This window comes from Solea senegalensis, linkage group LG13 (genome assembly GCF_019176455.1).
Source record: "Solea senegalensis isolate Sse05_10M linkage group LG13, IFAPA_SoseM_1, whole genome shotgun sequence".
NCBI lineage: Eukaryota > Metazoa > Chordata > Actinopteri > Pleuronectiformes > Soleidae > Solea > Solea senegalensis.
In genome coordinates, this window is record NC_058033.1 from 1,573,608 (window position 1) to 1,588,286 (window position 14,679).

Here is a 14,679-nt window from a genome sequence, read left to right on the forward strand (position 1 = left end):
AAAATAAGTAATTCAAATGTTTTGAAATGTTGCTTGTATTGAGTTACATTTGACGGAAATGGGAAAAACCAATGAGATACACAAATGTGCCATTTAAAGAACATACTTTAATATGGTTGTGAAACAATTACCAAATGAATTGCCACCTATGCTAATTTTTCTTTTTTCTTTTTCATAATTAAAATAGGCTCTGATTTTCAGCTTCTTAATTTTGATTATTTTCTGGTGTCTTTGCTCCATATAACAAATAAATGTAATCTTTTTGTTTCCTGTCTTTATGTGTGATTCATTAAAGACTCCCCAGAGCTCCAAACAAACTATTTCTTGTTTCACCATTTTGCAGGCTTTTAATCTTACCACCTGCGGCTTTGAAGAAAATACATTTAATGTCTGAGCGGAATAAATGTTTAAAAACTCGAGATATATGTGTAAAAGATAAGCCATTTGCTGGATTATGGTAGGCTGAGATATTAATATAAAACAAAAATCTAAATAATGAGTTCTAAAGCTTGCCAAATGTGCACAGCAGTTTGAAAACATTACAAATACTGAATGACCTTTTGTTAAATACAGATGTCGTTGTTGTCAAAGAGACCTCTCAGGAGCAGGTGAGGTTTGAAATGTCTGTAATAATCTGTAATATGTAAAATATTACATTTCCTTTTTCTACACCTGTTTTTTCACACCAGTTCAAAAAGATTATAGATGCCAAACCTGTATTAATAGTACCACTAACTGCAAGTAAAAAGACAAACCTCGATTATTTTGACTGTATGTTTAATTGTCACTTTAGTTCCAAACCATTTGCTGCAACTGATATTGAGACCACAAGATGGTGCCAGAGAGCAACTTCTGTCTATGGAACGTGCTCCTTTAACTTCATCCAGACCTTTTTCCAGTAAATATCTGACACAAAATCATTGACATGATTATTACAATAACATTTATTTAACCAGGATTGGCAGGAGCACATTTGATATGGTTATGGACAGACAGAAAACAAATCACGATCACAAAATACAGCCACACCATTGGAATACACTGAAACCATGATTCTCAAACTGTGGTACGTGTACTTTTGACCAGAGTGCGTAGAACATGAAACAAATAATCAACTGCATTAAACTGCTGTGATTTTTCACCCTAAAAGACGGATAGAAACGATGGTTCACTCTCCACGGCATTTGGTGGCGCTGTTGCTCCGTTTGTTCGTTTGGCTACAACTGAGCGAAGAAGGAAACGTGGAAGGCAAGGGGGAGGAAGAACAACACGACAGAGCGGAGCAAACACTTAAGAAGGTCTTAAAGTGATTCCTTGTAATTTTAAGTATGTGCGGTTCCGGTTAAACCGATAAATTAATAAACGCTATCTTATCTCCCAAACGGCGACCTTTTAGTGTGAAGTCCGACTGTAACATTGATGCTGCACTTTTTTTTTTAGCTAAGCTAACATAGCTAGCATGCAAGCTGACATAAGATAGCATTGTGACTCAGGGTATTTTGGCGAAACTCCCCTTTGTTTCACATTATCTCTGTATGTGACACGGGCTAGTTATCTAAGCCAGTATCCTGTGAATACCCGCGTTCCTCCACCTCTGTGTCAGATTGAAGGCAGCGTTAAATCAAAGTCATCACAGACACAAAGGGGGGTGTACAGACTGCACATACACGGCGAGAGGACTCACTATTCCTAACTGTATTTTCTAAGAAAATTCATCTTCCCCTCATCGTTCTGTTTCCTTAACTGTTACCATATCAAATATTTTCAACAATCCATACGTTCGACTCATTCAGGACATTCTTGCTGCAATTTATTTATTCCTGTGTTTTGTACTACCTCAAGTAAACATTCCTAATATCTCTCATCCATAGGTATTGAATTTAGAGGGCAGAACAATGGTAGGCAAGGTATATCGCACACTGACGGTGAGAAGTGCACAGACAGAAACAAATATAGTCCTTTATTAGTCTCAGAAAGGGAAACGTATAGTGTTACAGCAGCAAAGAAAGTCTGAAGTGAAGGAAATGAATAATAGACATGCATTGTATTATCTATAAATAAATAGTAAGATAGAAAATAGAGTCATATGCAGTGAGTAGTCACATGTACAACATGAGCTTAATATTAACTAGGGGTGGGAATTGCCAGAGACACCACAATACAATTTTATCAGGATATTTAAGTCACAATATGATATTATCACGATGCTGCAAAAAAGAGTATTTGCAAAATCATTTGATGAGAGGGAGCACTTGGCACTATCTAGTGGTCCAAAACCTCAATTGATTTGTTATGCTAATGCACAAACAAGTTTAATGTTTATTTGTAATATCAGTTAAAAATATATGTGCCAAAAGAAGAGCGATATAATATCGGCACACAAAATATTGCAATATTTCACTGTGTACACACACTGTGGCAATACCCTTTTGCATCATCTGGTAAAGTGTGCATGTTTGTGTTGAGATAAGACTTCTATATGGGGGTGCTTGCTTGATCACACTAGCCTTGAGGCTGCAACAGTATGCCAATAACGATGAATAAGTTAGTCATTAGGTTGTGCATGACGCAGTCCGTCCTTGTAACCTAAATTTGTTTTCCTTTTTCACCCAGATGGGTGACAGTGATGATGAGTATGATCGCAGACGAAGGGACAAATTCAGACGGGAGAGAAGTGATTACGACCGCTCGAGAGAGAGAGAAGACAGACGCAGAGATGACTGGAATGACAGGTATGGTGGAGGAAGGAAGCAAATGTCCGAACAGTATTAAATTAAATATGCATCTGCCTAATTTGCAACTAATCCATTCCTCTCCGCTGCTCTCACACTGGATGTGACTGACTTAAGTACATCACTAGCAAGCAGAATTCCACACCCTAGTACCACCATCATTACTGTATGACTGAAATACTACTATTACTGTATGTGTACTGTATACATTATCACATACCAGCTTTGCCATTAGTATGTAATGTGTCCAAACGTTTGGCTAATACTGTATTCATATACAGCATGTCTGTCCTGGAAGAGATGTTTGTTACATGTTTCTTCTCTGTCTTGTGTCCTGAAATCAATTTCTCAGGGAATGGGACAGAGGCAGGGAGCGACGTAATCGTGGAGAGTACCGGGATTATGACAGAGGTCGCAGGGAGAGATTCTCCCCACCGAGGCATGACATGAGTCCACAGCAAAAACGCATGAGAAGAGACTGGTGAGATTACCAGCAGTGAAACTGTCCCACAATCTGAACAATTATGTTGGTGCTCAAGTTATTTTTTTCTGTCCCTTGACAGGGATGACCATGGTGGAGACCCATATCGTGGGGGATACGACTTGGGGTATGGAGGTGGTGGAGGGCCCAGTTATGTCCCACCGCAGCACTGGGGCCACCCTGACTTGCACCTAATGCAGCCTCATCATGGCATTCCCATTCAGGCCAGGTAACATTGATACAAATCAAATTCTAAAAGAAATGACAAAGAAATAAAAAAAGATTGAACTGTGACACAACTCAATCACAGTAAATTCTTTGTTCCGCACACGTAATATTAAGAGTATAACTTCTTTTGCTGACCTGTTCAAAACTACATTCAGTTCATCTCTCTGTTCCATCAGGCTCGGTAACATCCATGATATGGATTTGGGTCCACCCCCTCCGATAATGAAGAGCTTTAAGGAGTTCCTGGTTTCCTTGGATGATTCTGTGGATGAGACTGAGGCCGTCAAGCGCTATAATGAGTACAAGATTGACTTCCGCCGACAACAGATGCAGGACTTCTTCTTGGCTCATAAAGATGAAGAGTGGTACGTAATTACCTGCCCTTACTGCATAAGCCCTATTCATTTATGATTACATTTAATGTAGTTGTAATGCATTTTATTGTTTTTATCACTAAATTATTATAGTTTTTTTACAGCCCTTCTCCTTCAGCTTTTATTTCCCTGTCATTATTCTTTTGGATGTTATTGCGTTTCAAAATCAGACTGATTGGGCTTTGTCCTCAAGGTTTATTACAGGGTGTAATTATTTGATGGCCTATAGATCAAGTACATCAGCAGCCCTAAATTCAAAATATAGTTTTCTATGTTAGGTTTTTCGATAATCTATTTACCGATAATCTATGATTTTTTTTATAAAACAAGCGCTCCGATTTTCAGTTTCTTTACTGTGAATATTTTCTGGTTCCTTTGCTTAAGTTTTAGGAAACGGCAATCAACCTTTTCTGTTTATGAACATAGTCGTTGTGTCCAGATACTAGGACCAGGCCTGCAATAAAATCAAACAACATTTTGCCATAGTCTGTTATGTTTGACTGAGGGTTGTTTAGATGCTTATCAAATCTATGTCTGACAGAATAACCATCTTAGTGAAAACTTCATCCTTTTCCTATATCCTTTGTGTCCTTTGGTCAAAAATCATCTTCATTATTTTGGTCTATTTATTTTCCTTCTTCCTTTGTATTTGCTTGTTTAACTGTGTCAAAATTTGCAATTGTCTAATGCCTGTTAATGCTTATTATACTTATTTCACAGGTATCATGCACAGTTATTCTGTTTTGACATAACCCATTCTTCCTCCCTTCATTGCACTACTCCGTTGACGACGATTCTTTTGAAGATGACAAAACGTGGAACGGCAACAATCGGTTTAGATAGCAAGGGAATGCACTGCGCACAATGCAGTTGCTTTTAGACGCACAGTAACAGGGATTTTAGATAGACAGTCGAATATACGTCCGCGCTTGGAGATCTCTTTTTTTCTTGTTTTATGCTTTTTCTGCAATTTTCTTTTTGTATTCGGACCAAATCGAATCCCAAAACCGAATTTGTGTGTGTTCAGACACACCACTGGGGTGAAGTGGAGCACATTTTCACAGAAGAAACCCCCCTCTCTGTATTAATTTGTTATTAAACTGGCAGAACAAAAGGTAACTGTAGTTTACTCAATGATAAACATTTACAGTATGAAATTTGCATCATGTGACTGTTTAATTTTACAATCTGTTGTGTTTTTTTATCCTTTTGGTGAGTTAATCTCAAATATTTCAATAATTGTGCAATAATTAGTTTGAATAATCACAAACTTAAAATGTACAATCATTAAAAGAATAAACTCAAGAACAATTCCATAAATACAGAAATCACAATTTTAATTAGAGGTCCATCAATGTGGTTTTTTTCTATGGCTGTTAGCCTTAGAAATCAGGCCAGCTGAAGGCTGATAATGATGCAGATATTTTTGAGCCATATGTTTAGTCAGATTTCTTTTTTCCTCCATCTCATGGATGGACACTAGCTGTCTAATAATAACAAATATGAACATATTGCTTAATTTGAGTAAATAGTTAATGAACAACAGAAATGATGTGCAATTATATACAGTATTTTCAATTAAAACATTTATAAATTTAATATTAAATACATGATACAGGTCATCAAAAAAGAAGAAAATAACTTTTAATTGCATACATTTACTTACCTGCCATTGCCAATTATTAAAAAATATCGGCACACTCGGCCTACCTCTAATCTTAATGGTGATATTCTGTATGGAAATAGTGTGGGCCAATAGTCTGAGATCACTACCTGAGACTTCTGGACCACACTTCCAATATTTAACACTTTTCTCCAAAAATAGTTTAATAAAAACATTGATTTAGAAAATAAATATTTTTTAATTAATTTTTTCATACCACACATGTGACATAGATGCATAGTATGTATTTGTTGTCTAACTTTTGTACCCTTTTCATTCCAACCCCCGTCATTCCCTTTCAACCTTTTGTGGACCCCAAACCTGGACACAGGTTCAGGTCTAAGTACCACCCAGATGAGGCCAGTCGACTCAAGGCAGAGTCCCACAGTGCTCTGCACAACCGTCTCAATGTCTTCATGTTCCTGATGGAGAATGGATGGTTTGATAATGTCTCCTTGGATATTGAACAGACTCCAGCCATCATCAAACTTCTGGATGCAGGTGGGTCCTTGAATGAAAAGTTGAAAGGAAGTTGAGAACATGTGGAGGAAGAATTATTTTGTCTATATTGTTTTAACAGTACTGGATAATACTAAACATCTTTTCTCTGCCTTCAGCTGTGATTAAGATGGAAGGAGGGACGGATCACGACCTTCGTATCTTGGAGCTGCCATCTGAAGAGGAAGAAGAGAGAGAGAGGTTGTTGTCTGTTTCAGCAGGTGCTGAACCTCCCAAGAGAGAAGACCTCAAGACCTTGGATGGTGACCGGAAACCCTCTGTGGAGAAAGACAAAAATGAGAAGGTATGTTTTGTTCTTTTGTCGATCTTAGCCAAGCAGTGAAGATGTTACGTTATGATAGTCACGGTGAAGTCTACCACAGGAGAAGAGTGATTCTGCCAACACAGAGACGGCTGCTGCAGCAAACGGGGAGAAGGTGAAAGAGGAGACAGAGAAAGAGGCGGCTAAAGAAGAAATGCCTGAACCCAAGAAGGTCAGTGTTGCTTCATTTTAGCGCTTGAATCATGTATATGTTGCTTGTATATGTATATGATTCTTTAAACACCCTGACGCGCCATTCAGAAACAAACATTGACCAAGTGTCACTGGTGGACACTATATTTCTCGACTCAGGGGAAACTGAGGTTGGGAAACACAATTTTCAAAAAATACTACCCCTATTCTAGTAATACAAAGCTAAATGCAGATCGGTGAAGTATTCCTGTAACTGCAGATACAGGTTACTGTGGTGGTGAGAAGTCCTACACAACAGACAGGCTGTCTTCCATGTCTAGTCATAGTACTATTAGTTAATCACTATACTCCCTCGCAGCTTAAGTTTTGAGAGTAATGTCATGAGGACATCAGTGAAGCATATATTCATTGTCATTTACCAGCAGAGAAGAAAGAGGAAGCGCAGTGGAGACAGTGATGACGAAGGCAGTGCCTCAGAGAGCGACTCTGACTCAGACTCCAACTCGGACTCCAACTCTAACTGCTCTGAAAAACCTGTGAAGAAGGAAGAAGAGGAAGACAAGGATGAGGAGGAGGAAGAAGGTGAAGGTGAGTGATTGGATTCTTATTGGAACATGTGTTTCTTTTTTTATTTTCAGAGATGGTTTAATCTTGTCTGTGTGTCTCTAGTCATCGTAACGCTTGCTTTGCCCCAATCTGCTCCCCACATTTAACAATAAAGAGGAGAAACCGAAGGAGAACTCTGAAGAGGGAAAGAAAGAAGAAGAGGGAAAAAAGAAGCCCAAAGATGACTCTCCTCGACCACGGCCTCTGCACCGGACCTGCTCCCTGTTCATGAGGAGCATTGCTCCCACCATTTCCAAGGCTGAGATTATAGCTGTGAGTTTACTAGAGGTCATCCAATATGTGTTTTTGTCTTTATTAAGCTTTGTCAAAATAAAATAGGTCAGATTAATCAGTGTACCTTGAGAGTTTATCATCAGAAGTTGTGTAGATGTAAGAACACAGGTATTATACTCAGTATCTGTCTCTTCTCTCTCTCTCTCTCTCAGCTTTGCAGACGATACCCAGGCTTTTTGCGTGTTTGCTTGTCTGACCCCCATCCAGAGCGCAGGTTGGTTAAAAAGAGAAAAATAAATCATTTTTGGTCGTCAGTAGTCAAATCTGGTCTGAAGTGAGACTGCGATTACACGGTGATCTTTAAATGAATCCTCTTGCTGTTGCAGGTTTTTCAGACGTTGCTGGGTGACATTCGACCGTAGTGTTAATATCAAAGAGATCTGCTGGAACCTTCAGAACATTCGGGTGAGTGTTTTTCATGGTGCCGTCTGGTTGTAGTGCAAATGTTCTTATACCCCTCCTTAGCTCCTCCCTAGTTGGCCTGGACCATTGTGAAGCTAAAAGTATGATCCTAGGAAAATCAACATGAACTGTTAAGGAAAACCATGATTTGAAATTGAATGTCTCAGTGTAGTAAATCACACACACACACACACACACACACCTCTTATCAGTCTGACTCTGAGGTCAGCTCACCACCCACAGGTGGCTTCACTGAACCTTATTGCTCTAGGGAGTGTGGACCGGTGAAAAGGTAGGAGGGAAACTTCTCTTTCAACTCACACATAAAAAAACCAAACATTTTACTCTGTTTCCTGCACAGCTACGTGACTGTGAACTGGCACCAGGGGTGAACAGGGACCTGGCCCGGAGGGTGCGTAATGTTAACGGCATCACTCAACACAAGCAGGTGCTCCGCAATGACATCAAGCTGGCGGCCAAGCTCATTCATGCCCTGGATGAGAAGGGTAACCTGTGGAGCAACAAGCCACAGGAAGAGGGGCAGAGCTCTGAGGTACAGGGCCGGATGTCAATGTAACATTACTGTGCGTGCGCACGTTTTTGATCCTATTGTTCTCAATGGATTCTATGGCTGCTGGTTTATTCATTTCACAGTTGCCGGCTCAGAACCCCGTCTTGAAGAATATCACAGATTATCTGATTGAGGAAGTGAGTGCTGAGGAGGAGGAGCTGCTGGGCTCTGGGAGTGGGATGGATCCTGAGGAAAACATGAAGGAAGGGAATCCTACGGAGACAACAGTGGAGAGGGATGACAAATTAGCCAAGGTTGGCCTTTTACCATTGTGACTAAATTCTGAATCAAACCGTGCATGTGCCATTTTTCTTTGATGGGTTTTGTAACTTTTAGTTGACTTACCATACACAAAATACTCGAAACTCATTACAAGAAATTCAAACCAGGGGCCCGTTTCAGAAGCAGGTTTAGTGAGTCAGTTAACCCTGAGATGAGGGAAACTCTGGTTTGTCGGTTTCACAAAGCCAGTTCAACTTTAGCTCTGAGTCAGTTACCCTGGCAACATACTCTGTGAACCTAACCTGCTCGCTGACAGGTTTTTCTTCAACAAACCCTGAGTTTCTCTCAGTCTCCTCCCCTGGGTTACTGTGTTACTGTAGGCTAATCATCAGTGTAGACACTCTCTGGTACTGTAGAAATCATGTGTCAGGTTTTGAAATGTTCCTATCATAGATCACATCATGATGGAGATTATAGCTGATGTGAATATTTCTGATGCAGCTGGAAACACTTTAACTTCAATGTAGAAGTGACTTTTTGAATCTCGCTGTAGACGAAATCTTAATGTTTGACAGCATTTCAGTGACTGGACTTTATATTTACACGTCGAAATATAGCGTTGAGCAGGATGTTTTAATGTAAAATAGAGTCAAAAAAGTGAGTCAGTTGACACATTGACACTTAAGTTGGACTTTATGATTATAGGTCCATAAGTAAACTATGTTTTATCAGATTGATCCATAGTCTCATCTTCAGTTTAGTATCAAATGTAACATATAGTGAAACATAGATTCACTGGTTTACCCTTTTTATATGTTATGTCATTCACATGGCTGATTAAACAGGAAAAGAAATGTGTAAATAAATAAAAATTTCTATTTCTGTCCAGGTTCTTGACCGCCTACTCTTATATCTGCGTGTTGTGCATTCAATTGACTACTACAACACCTGTGAATACCCGAGTGAGGATGAAATGCCCAATCGCTGTGGCATGGTCCATGTTCGTGGACCCATCCCTCCAAACCGCATCTCGAACGGAGAAGGTCTGCTTTGACAACTGTGGCTTCAGTGCAAGCTTTCATTGTGTTTAAATGTGTGCTGCACGATTTTGCTTTCCTTAACAGATCCACGAGACGTTTAGAACAGTGAAGATGTTTCTAATGCATGCTCTGCTTTAATCTGGCTGGTTTTAGTGATATCATTTAATAAGTAAATGTCATTAAATCATTAAGTTCTCGTTTATTTTTAAATGTGCACACCTCACATTTTTGTGAGAACCTGGTTTGATTAAGTTCATTTTTTGTTTTTAAATAGTTCAACAGTGGCAGAAGATGGTGGAGGAGAAGCTGCTTCCTTTATTTAGTTTAAAAGAAATTCTGTCTGAAGAAGAGGCAGGGAAGATGGGCCGCAAGGATCCAGACGAAGAGGTGGAGAAGTTTGTGTCAGCCAACACTCAAGAGCTGGGGAAGGACAAATGGCTGTGTCCACTCAGTGGCAAGAAATTTAAGGTGAGGACGTGTAAGAGATGTTGTGGGGATTAAAGGCTTAAATAATACTTCCAGCTTGTGTTTAAGACTATTAGGGGGTGTTGTGATTCACTGCTTTATTTCAAATGAATCACCAGGGGCCAGAGTTTGTACGGAAGCACATCCTGAACAAACACGCAGACAAAATTGAGGAAGTGAAAAAGGAAGTGGCGTTCTTTAACAATTTCCTGATGGATGCCAAGAGGCCTTCGCTGCCAGAGATGAAACTTCCTCTTCCAACCCCAGGCCAAGGTGGACACATTTTTATCTTAACACCTCAGAAACTCAAAGGAATTCTTTATATTGACTGAAGTAATAAAAGCTATGTCACACCTGAGCATTAAGTGAAATCACATTTTGTCCACAGCATTATTCTTATCTCAGCTTTTGTTTGTTTGTCAGGTTTGCTTTCTCCCACTATGCCATTCCCACCTCAAGGTCCACAGGGCCCAATGAGCTTTGGACAACCTCGTCCCCCACTGATGGGATATGGTGGTATGTTCCCTGAATACACTGTTAAATTGTTGTGGTTTTTTACTATCTGTGCTCACTGTGGGAGTGTTTGACCTTTGTTTCACCAGGTGGACCTCCTTACCCCCCTAACCAGTACGGAGGAGGCAGAGGCAATTATGACAACTTCCGTGGACAAGGTGGCTACCTGGGAAAGCCACGCAACATTAGGTGAGACCCCTGTACGTGTGATTTTTATTTTGCAATCAGCTATCTCTATTTTCTCTATTTTATTTCTCCATTTTTCATGATCGTTTCTGTTCTTCTTTCCTCGATCTTTTGTTTTTCGCCTTCACACTCTTTCATCTCAGAATGTCTAGAGGAGATCCACGCAACATCATTGAATATCGCGACCTGGACGCACCAGAAGATATGGACTTCTTTTAGGGGATTCACATGCTCCTGTTGTCTTTGTGATTGATTTTGTTTTGTAGTGATTATTAGTGTTTCATTTTTTCGAAAAGTTACATTCTGTAATTACTGTACTGTCTGCTGTAAACTGCTCCATCAATAAAGTTATGATTCAACTACATTAGTGCAGCATATGTTAGATTATTTAAATCAAATTGCGTTTGTTGAGGTCAATTAGTGACGGAGTAAAACTGCTTTATAAATATAAGTTATTATTATTAGTAATAATAAACAGCAGCCCAACAGCCTTAGGACAAAAGATAGGATCCAGTTTTATTTTTATAGTGATAATACTGTAGAGAACAACACATGTATTTATATTAAAGCAAGGTGATATGGTGCGTCAATGGGTATTTGTGCTTATATGGAGTTTCCAGACCTGCGCTGAAACCACGAGCTAAAGTGGGTGGGGGGATTTGCTGCCCTCTGCAGTGTAAATATTTGAATTACATACAGTTCCCCTGCGACACGCATGTGAAGGATAAAGCAGTAGAAAATGGATGTATGGATATGTAGAGGATGACGTGACAGCTGGAAACTAGTGAATGACATGTGGTTCCCAGGGATCTAAGGAAAAATGAAGAGCTGTAAAAATCAAAATGGGACAATGTAAAAAAAACCAAAAAGAATAAATAATGTTTACGTGCTTATCAAATGTAAACAATCTGCCCAACAAAAGCATCAGCCATGTAAAATAGGAACCCCACAATCACATGTTGACATGAGCTTTTATCACAAAATGATGTCATTGTGTTGTCAATAGGACACATACATTGAACACTTAAATTCACACCTTACAGTACAAATACAGAGACCTTCAAGGTCAGTCTGTTGCAGGTTATCAACTCATACCACTTGTCATTGTATGTGTCCATGTGGAAGTGAAATGTCTAAATAATCCGGAGCTGGTGATTTTCAGAAAGGCCACAGCTGACCTTGTGTTCATGGAATAACTTTGACAGGCCCTCCATGTAAAGTTTATGATAGCGGTCGACCTCTTCCTCTGTAGGTGAGACGACCTTTGGGACGGGAATGGGGCTTCCCACTGCAAGGAGCAGGCAGTGAAATAGACAGTGCAGCAAATAGGGCTCATCTATCATAAAAAATGATAATAATCATAGTACTCACCAACGGTCGTGACTGGAGACCTGTAGGGCAGGATGGCCATGCGCTCACCGACAAACAAACATGGGGCAAAACCCATTACGCTCTTAAACAGGTCCTGTATCCTGCGACTTATGCTGCCCTCGGAGAAAATCACCTGCCTAAAGAGTTCATTCTCCCCGAATGAGTAAACGGGCACCAGATCAGCCCTGTGTAAAACAACCATGACAGGTTCAAGCCGTGTGTCCAACAATGTTTGAATACAACAACACCCACCCACCCATGTGACTGTCACAGGATGTGTTTCTAAGAGTGTCCTCACCCAAACTCAAGTGCCACTCTGACAAATCCTTTTCTCTGCTTCACAAACACTGTGTTAATTCCAGGAGAGGATGCCAGAGACTCAGCGGCGCCTCCTATCACAATCACCACTGCATTGCCCTTCCCACTCTTGGAAAGGAGGTGACCAAGGCTTGGTTTGCTGACTGGATAAAGGCCTGATCGGACAAAGTAAGAGAGTAGCATCATTGTTTAGTTTCAGCTGGATACTGTGTTTCTGTTAAAAGTCCAGAATAGAACAAGAAGGCTTGTTAAAAACTATGACTGCAGTGAGCTTTTTTGATGATATTATTGTATAATTCAGGTGTTTTGAAGTGTGTTCAAGGCACAATAAACACACTACAGTGAACTGAAAGATTGTTTTAAAAGTAAAACCAAAACAAAGTTAAAGTGTGAGGCATAGTAACTGTATAAATGAATGGCCCAGTGCCAGAGCAGGCCTTTAATCAGATTTGACCCCCATATTATGTAATAAACTGCTTATTATCAGAGAGAGGTGGAATAATTCAGGCTCTTGTCATAAATACCTGCACTCATTATGTAGTCTCTAAAGAACGGTATCCTAAAGAGTCCAGCCAGTACTGCCAGGCAGGCCCGTAGCCCAGGAAACGTGTCAGAGAAGCCGCAGCTCTCTGTGCCGAAGCAGACAAACGCTCCGGCGCTCATGATACCGTGTGGATGACAGCCCAAGATGTAGTTTTTGTTCGGATTCAGCTCGGCCGTCTTCACCAACTGTGCAAGTCGAGGGACATAGATAGAGGAACACACAGTCAATGCCTTTGAATAGTGGTACAAATAATACATAACTCACAAAAACAACAACAGAACAATCCACATGTTTTGATGTGTGAATTTTTTAACTGGAGGAAGAGATGGCAACCAATAACAATTTGATTATAATAAATATAATAATAATAAACAGATATTACTACTCTGCACACCCACTATATGTTGCTCATGATTAGAATCTTATTTTTTTTGACTGTTACTCTTTATTACAACATTTGAACTAATCGATGAACAAGGAATCACTGCAGATGATATGGTTATTTTAGGTTCTAGGTGCATTTGCATGTTACATTCCATCAATGATCACATCATCCATCCTTCCTTTAAACAGGTGCTTCATTTCTACTCACTTTGATGGGGAAATAGTCTCTGAGATGCTGCCATACCCTCCAATTTCTCACTGCCTTTGTTCTCCTGCCCCCTGGTGGAGATGTAAGGAAACTCCTGAGTGTGTCCCAGATTTATACTGCATACTGCACTAAGTGTATAGGTTATACATTATGCATATACAGTATACATTCATTGTTATAGTCACTGTACATAACAATCATCATTTGCTGTGTCCCACTTTCACATTTCCACAATTCCATAATTGCCTTTACCTCTTTCAGGAGTTTGCCAGTCCTTTACGAGCCATATGAAGTACAGAGTGGAGATCGGCCACAAAGAGGTAAACATGAGATACACGATCAGGACGTAACAACTCACCCCTGAGGTTCCCATGAGTACACGAGTTCCATATGTTTGGAGGCAATAGAGAAGTCTGACGTGAGAGACGATCTAATGCAGTTTATCGCATATGTTCATTCAGAGTCTGTGTGGTGAGATCTTACCTAACAAGAGAAAGGTCAGGGCCCATTGTAGGGCACTCAGAGTCTCTAAAAACTCCTTCCACTTAGTTTTCTCTTTCGCCATTCCTGCAAGCTGGACACCACACCATCCATTATCAGCTGTTAATAACACTTCAAAGAGGTCACGAGTGATTAAATCATCGGTTTTATGCCTGCAGAGAAACAAACAAAGCTTCCATTGTCTAATTTACTAACTCGATTTATGATAAATGTCTTAATGATAGAGATCACATTGTGTAAAGTATGTGGATTTTTTTTTAATCTTTTTTTATCCTACCTAAAAACATGCAGCCCTGACTGAGTGACTCACTTATGAACAAAAGTCATTTAGACAACTTTAAGAACATGCTGCTAGGAGTAACTAATCACAAAGAATACATGTACTTTACCTTGTTATTCCAAAGTAAATTTGAATGGATGCTGATTCACCAGTTCAAGTGACTACAGCATGTAGGATGCACTTTGACCAGATCATGTAAAGCTGCTGATAACAAATCCACTCCCCCAATACTTTGACACTCCAGCAGGCAGTGTCAGAGATAAACACAGCAACATTTTATAGCTGATAGTAGTTTCAATCCATTTTAAAATCTGCCGGTCTGT

At 39.8% G+C, this 14,679-nt stretch overlaps 2 protein-coding genes across 3 annotated transcripts; one reads left to right on the forward strand and one right to left on the reverse strand.

Annotated features, from left to right (window-relative positions):
- The first annotated feature begins 1,215 nt into the window (after positions 1–1,215).
- Positions 1,216–11,114, forward strand: srrt (serrate RNA effector molecule homolog (Arabidopsis)). The gene is made up of 20 exons (XM_044042194.1): positions 1,216–1,298; positions 2,614–2,732; positions 3,085–3,213; positions 3,296–3,442; positions 3,618–3,806; positions 5,810–5,979; positions 6,096–6,280; positions 6,360–6,470; positions 6,874–7,039; positions 7,173–7,330; positions 7,504–7,565; positions 7,678–7,756; positions 8,115–8,306; positions 8,408–8,578; positions 9,436–9,589; positions 9,861–10,054; positions 10,171–10,324; positions 10,475–10,567; positions 10,654–10,753; positions 10,894–11,114. The coding sequence occupies exons 2-20, from the start codon at positions 2,614–2,616 to the stop codon at positions 10,967–10,969; spliced, it is 2,649 nt and encodes an 882-aa protein (XP_043898129.1). The 5' UTR covers positions 1,216–1,298; the 3' UTR covers positions 10,970–11,114.
- A 593-nt stretch (positions 11,115–11,707) lies between these two features.
- On the reverse strand, positions 11,708–14,578 carry mogat3b (monoacylglycerol O-acyltransferase 3b). Of its 2 annotated transcripts, none has more exons than XM_044042193.1 (8): positions 14,466–14,578; positions 14,059–14,228; positions 13,828–13,935; positions 13,576–13,646; positions 12,964–13,168; positions 12,420–12,594; positions 12,122–12,306; positions 11,708–12,038 (listed from the first exon to the last, which is right to left on the reverse strand). In XM_044042193.1, the coding sequence occupies exons 2-8, from the start codon at positions 14,138–14,140 to the stop codon at positions 11,884–11,886; spliced, it is 981 nt and encodes a 326-aa protein (XP_043898128.1). In that variant the 5' UTR covers positions 14,141–14,228; positions 14,466–14,578; the 3' UTR covers positions 11,708–11,883. The 2 variants fall into 2 exon arrangements, with proteins under 2 accessions (XP_043898128.1, XP_043898127.1); XM_044042192.1 differs by having other exon boundaries at positions 14,059–14,149; positions 14,466–14,577.
- Between the last annotated feature and the right edge of the window lie 101 nt (positions 14,579–14,679).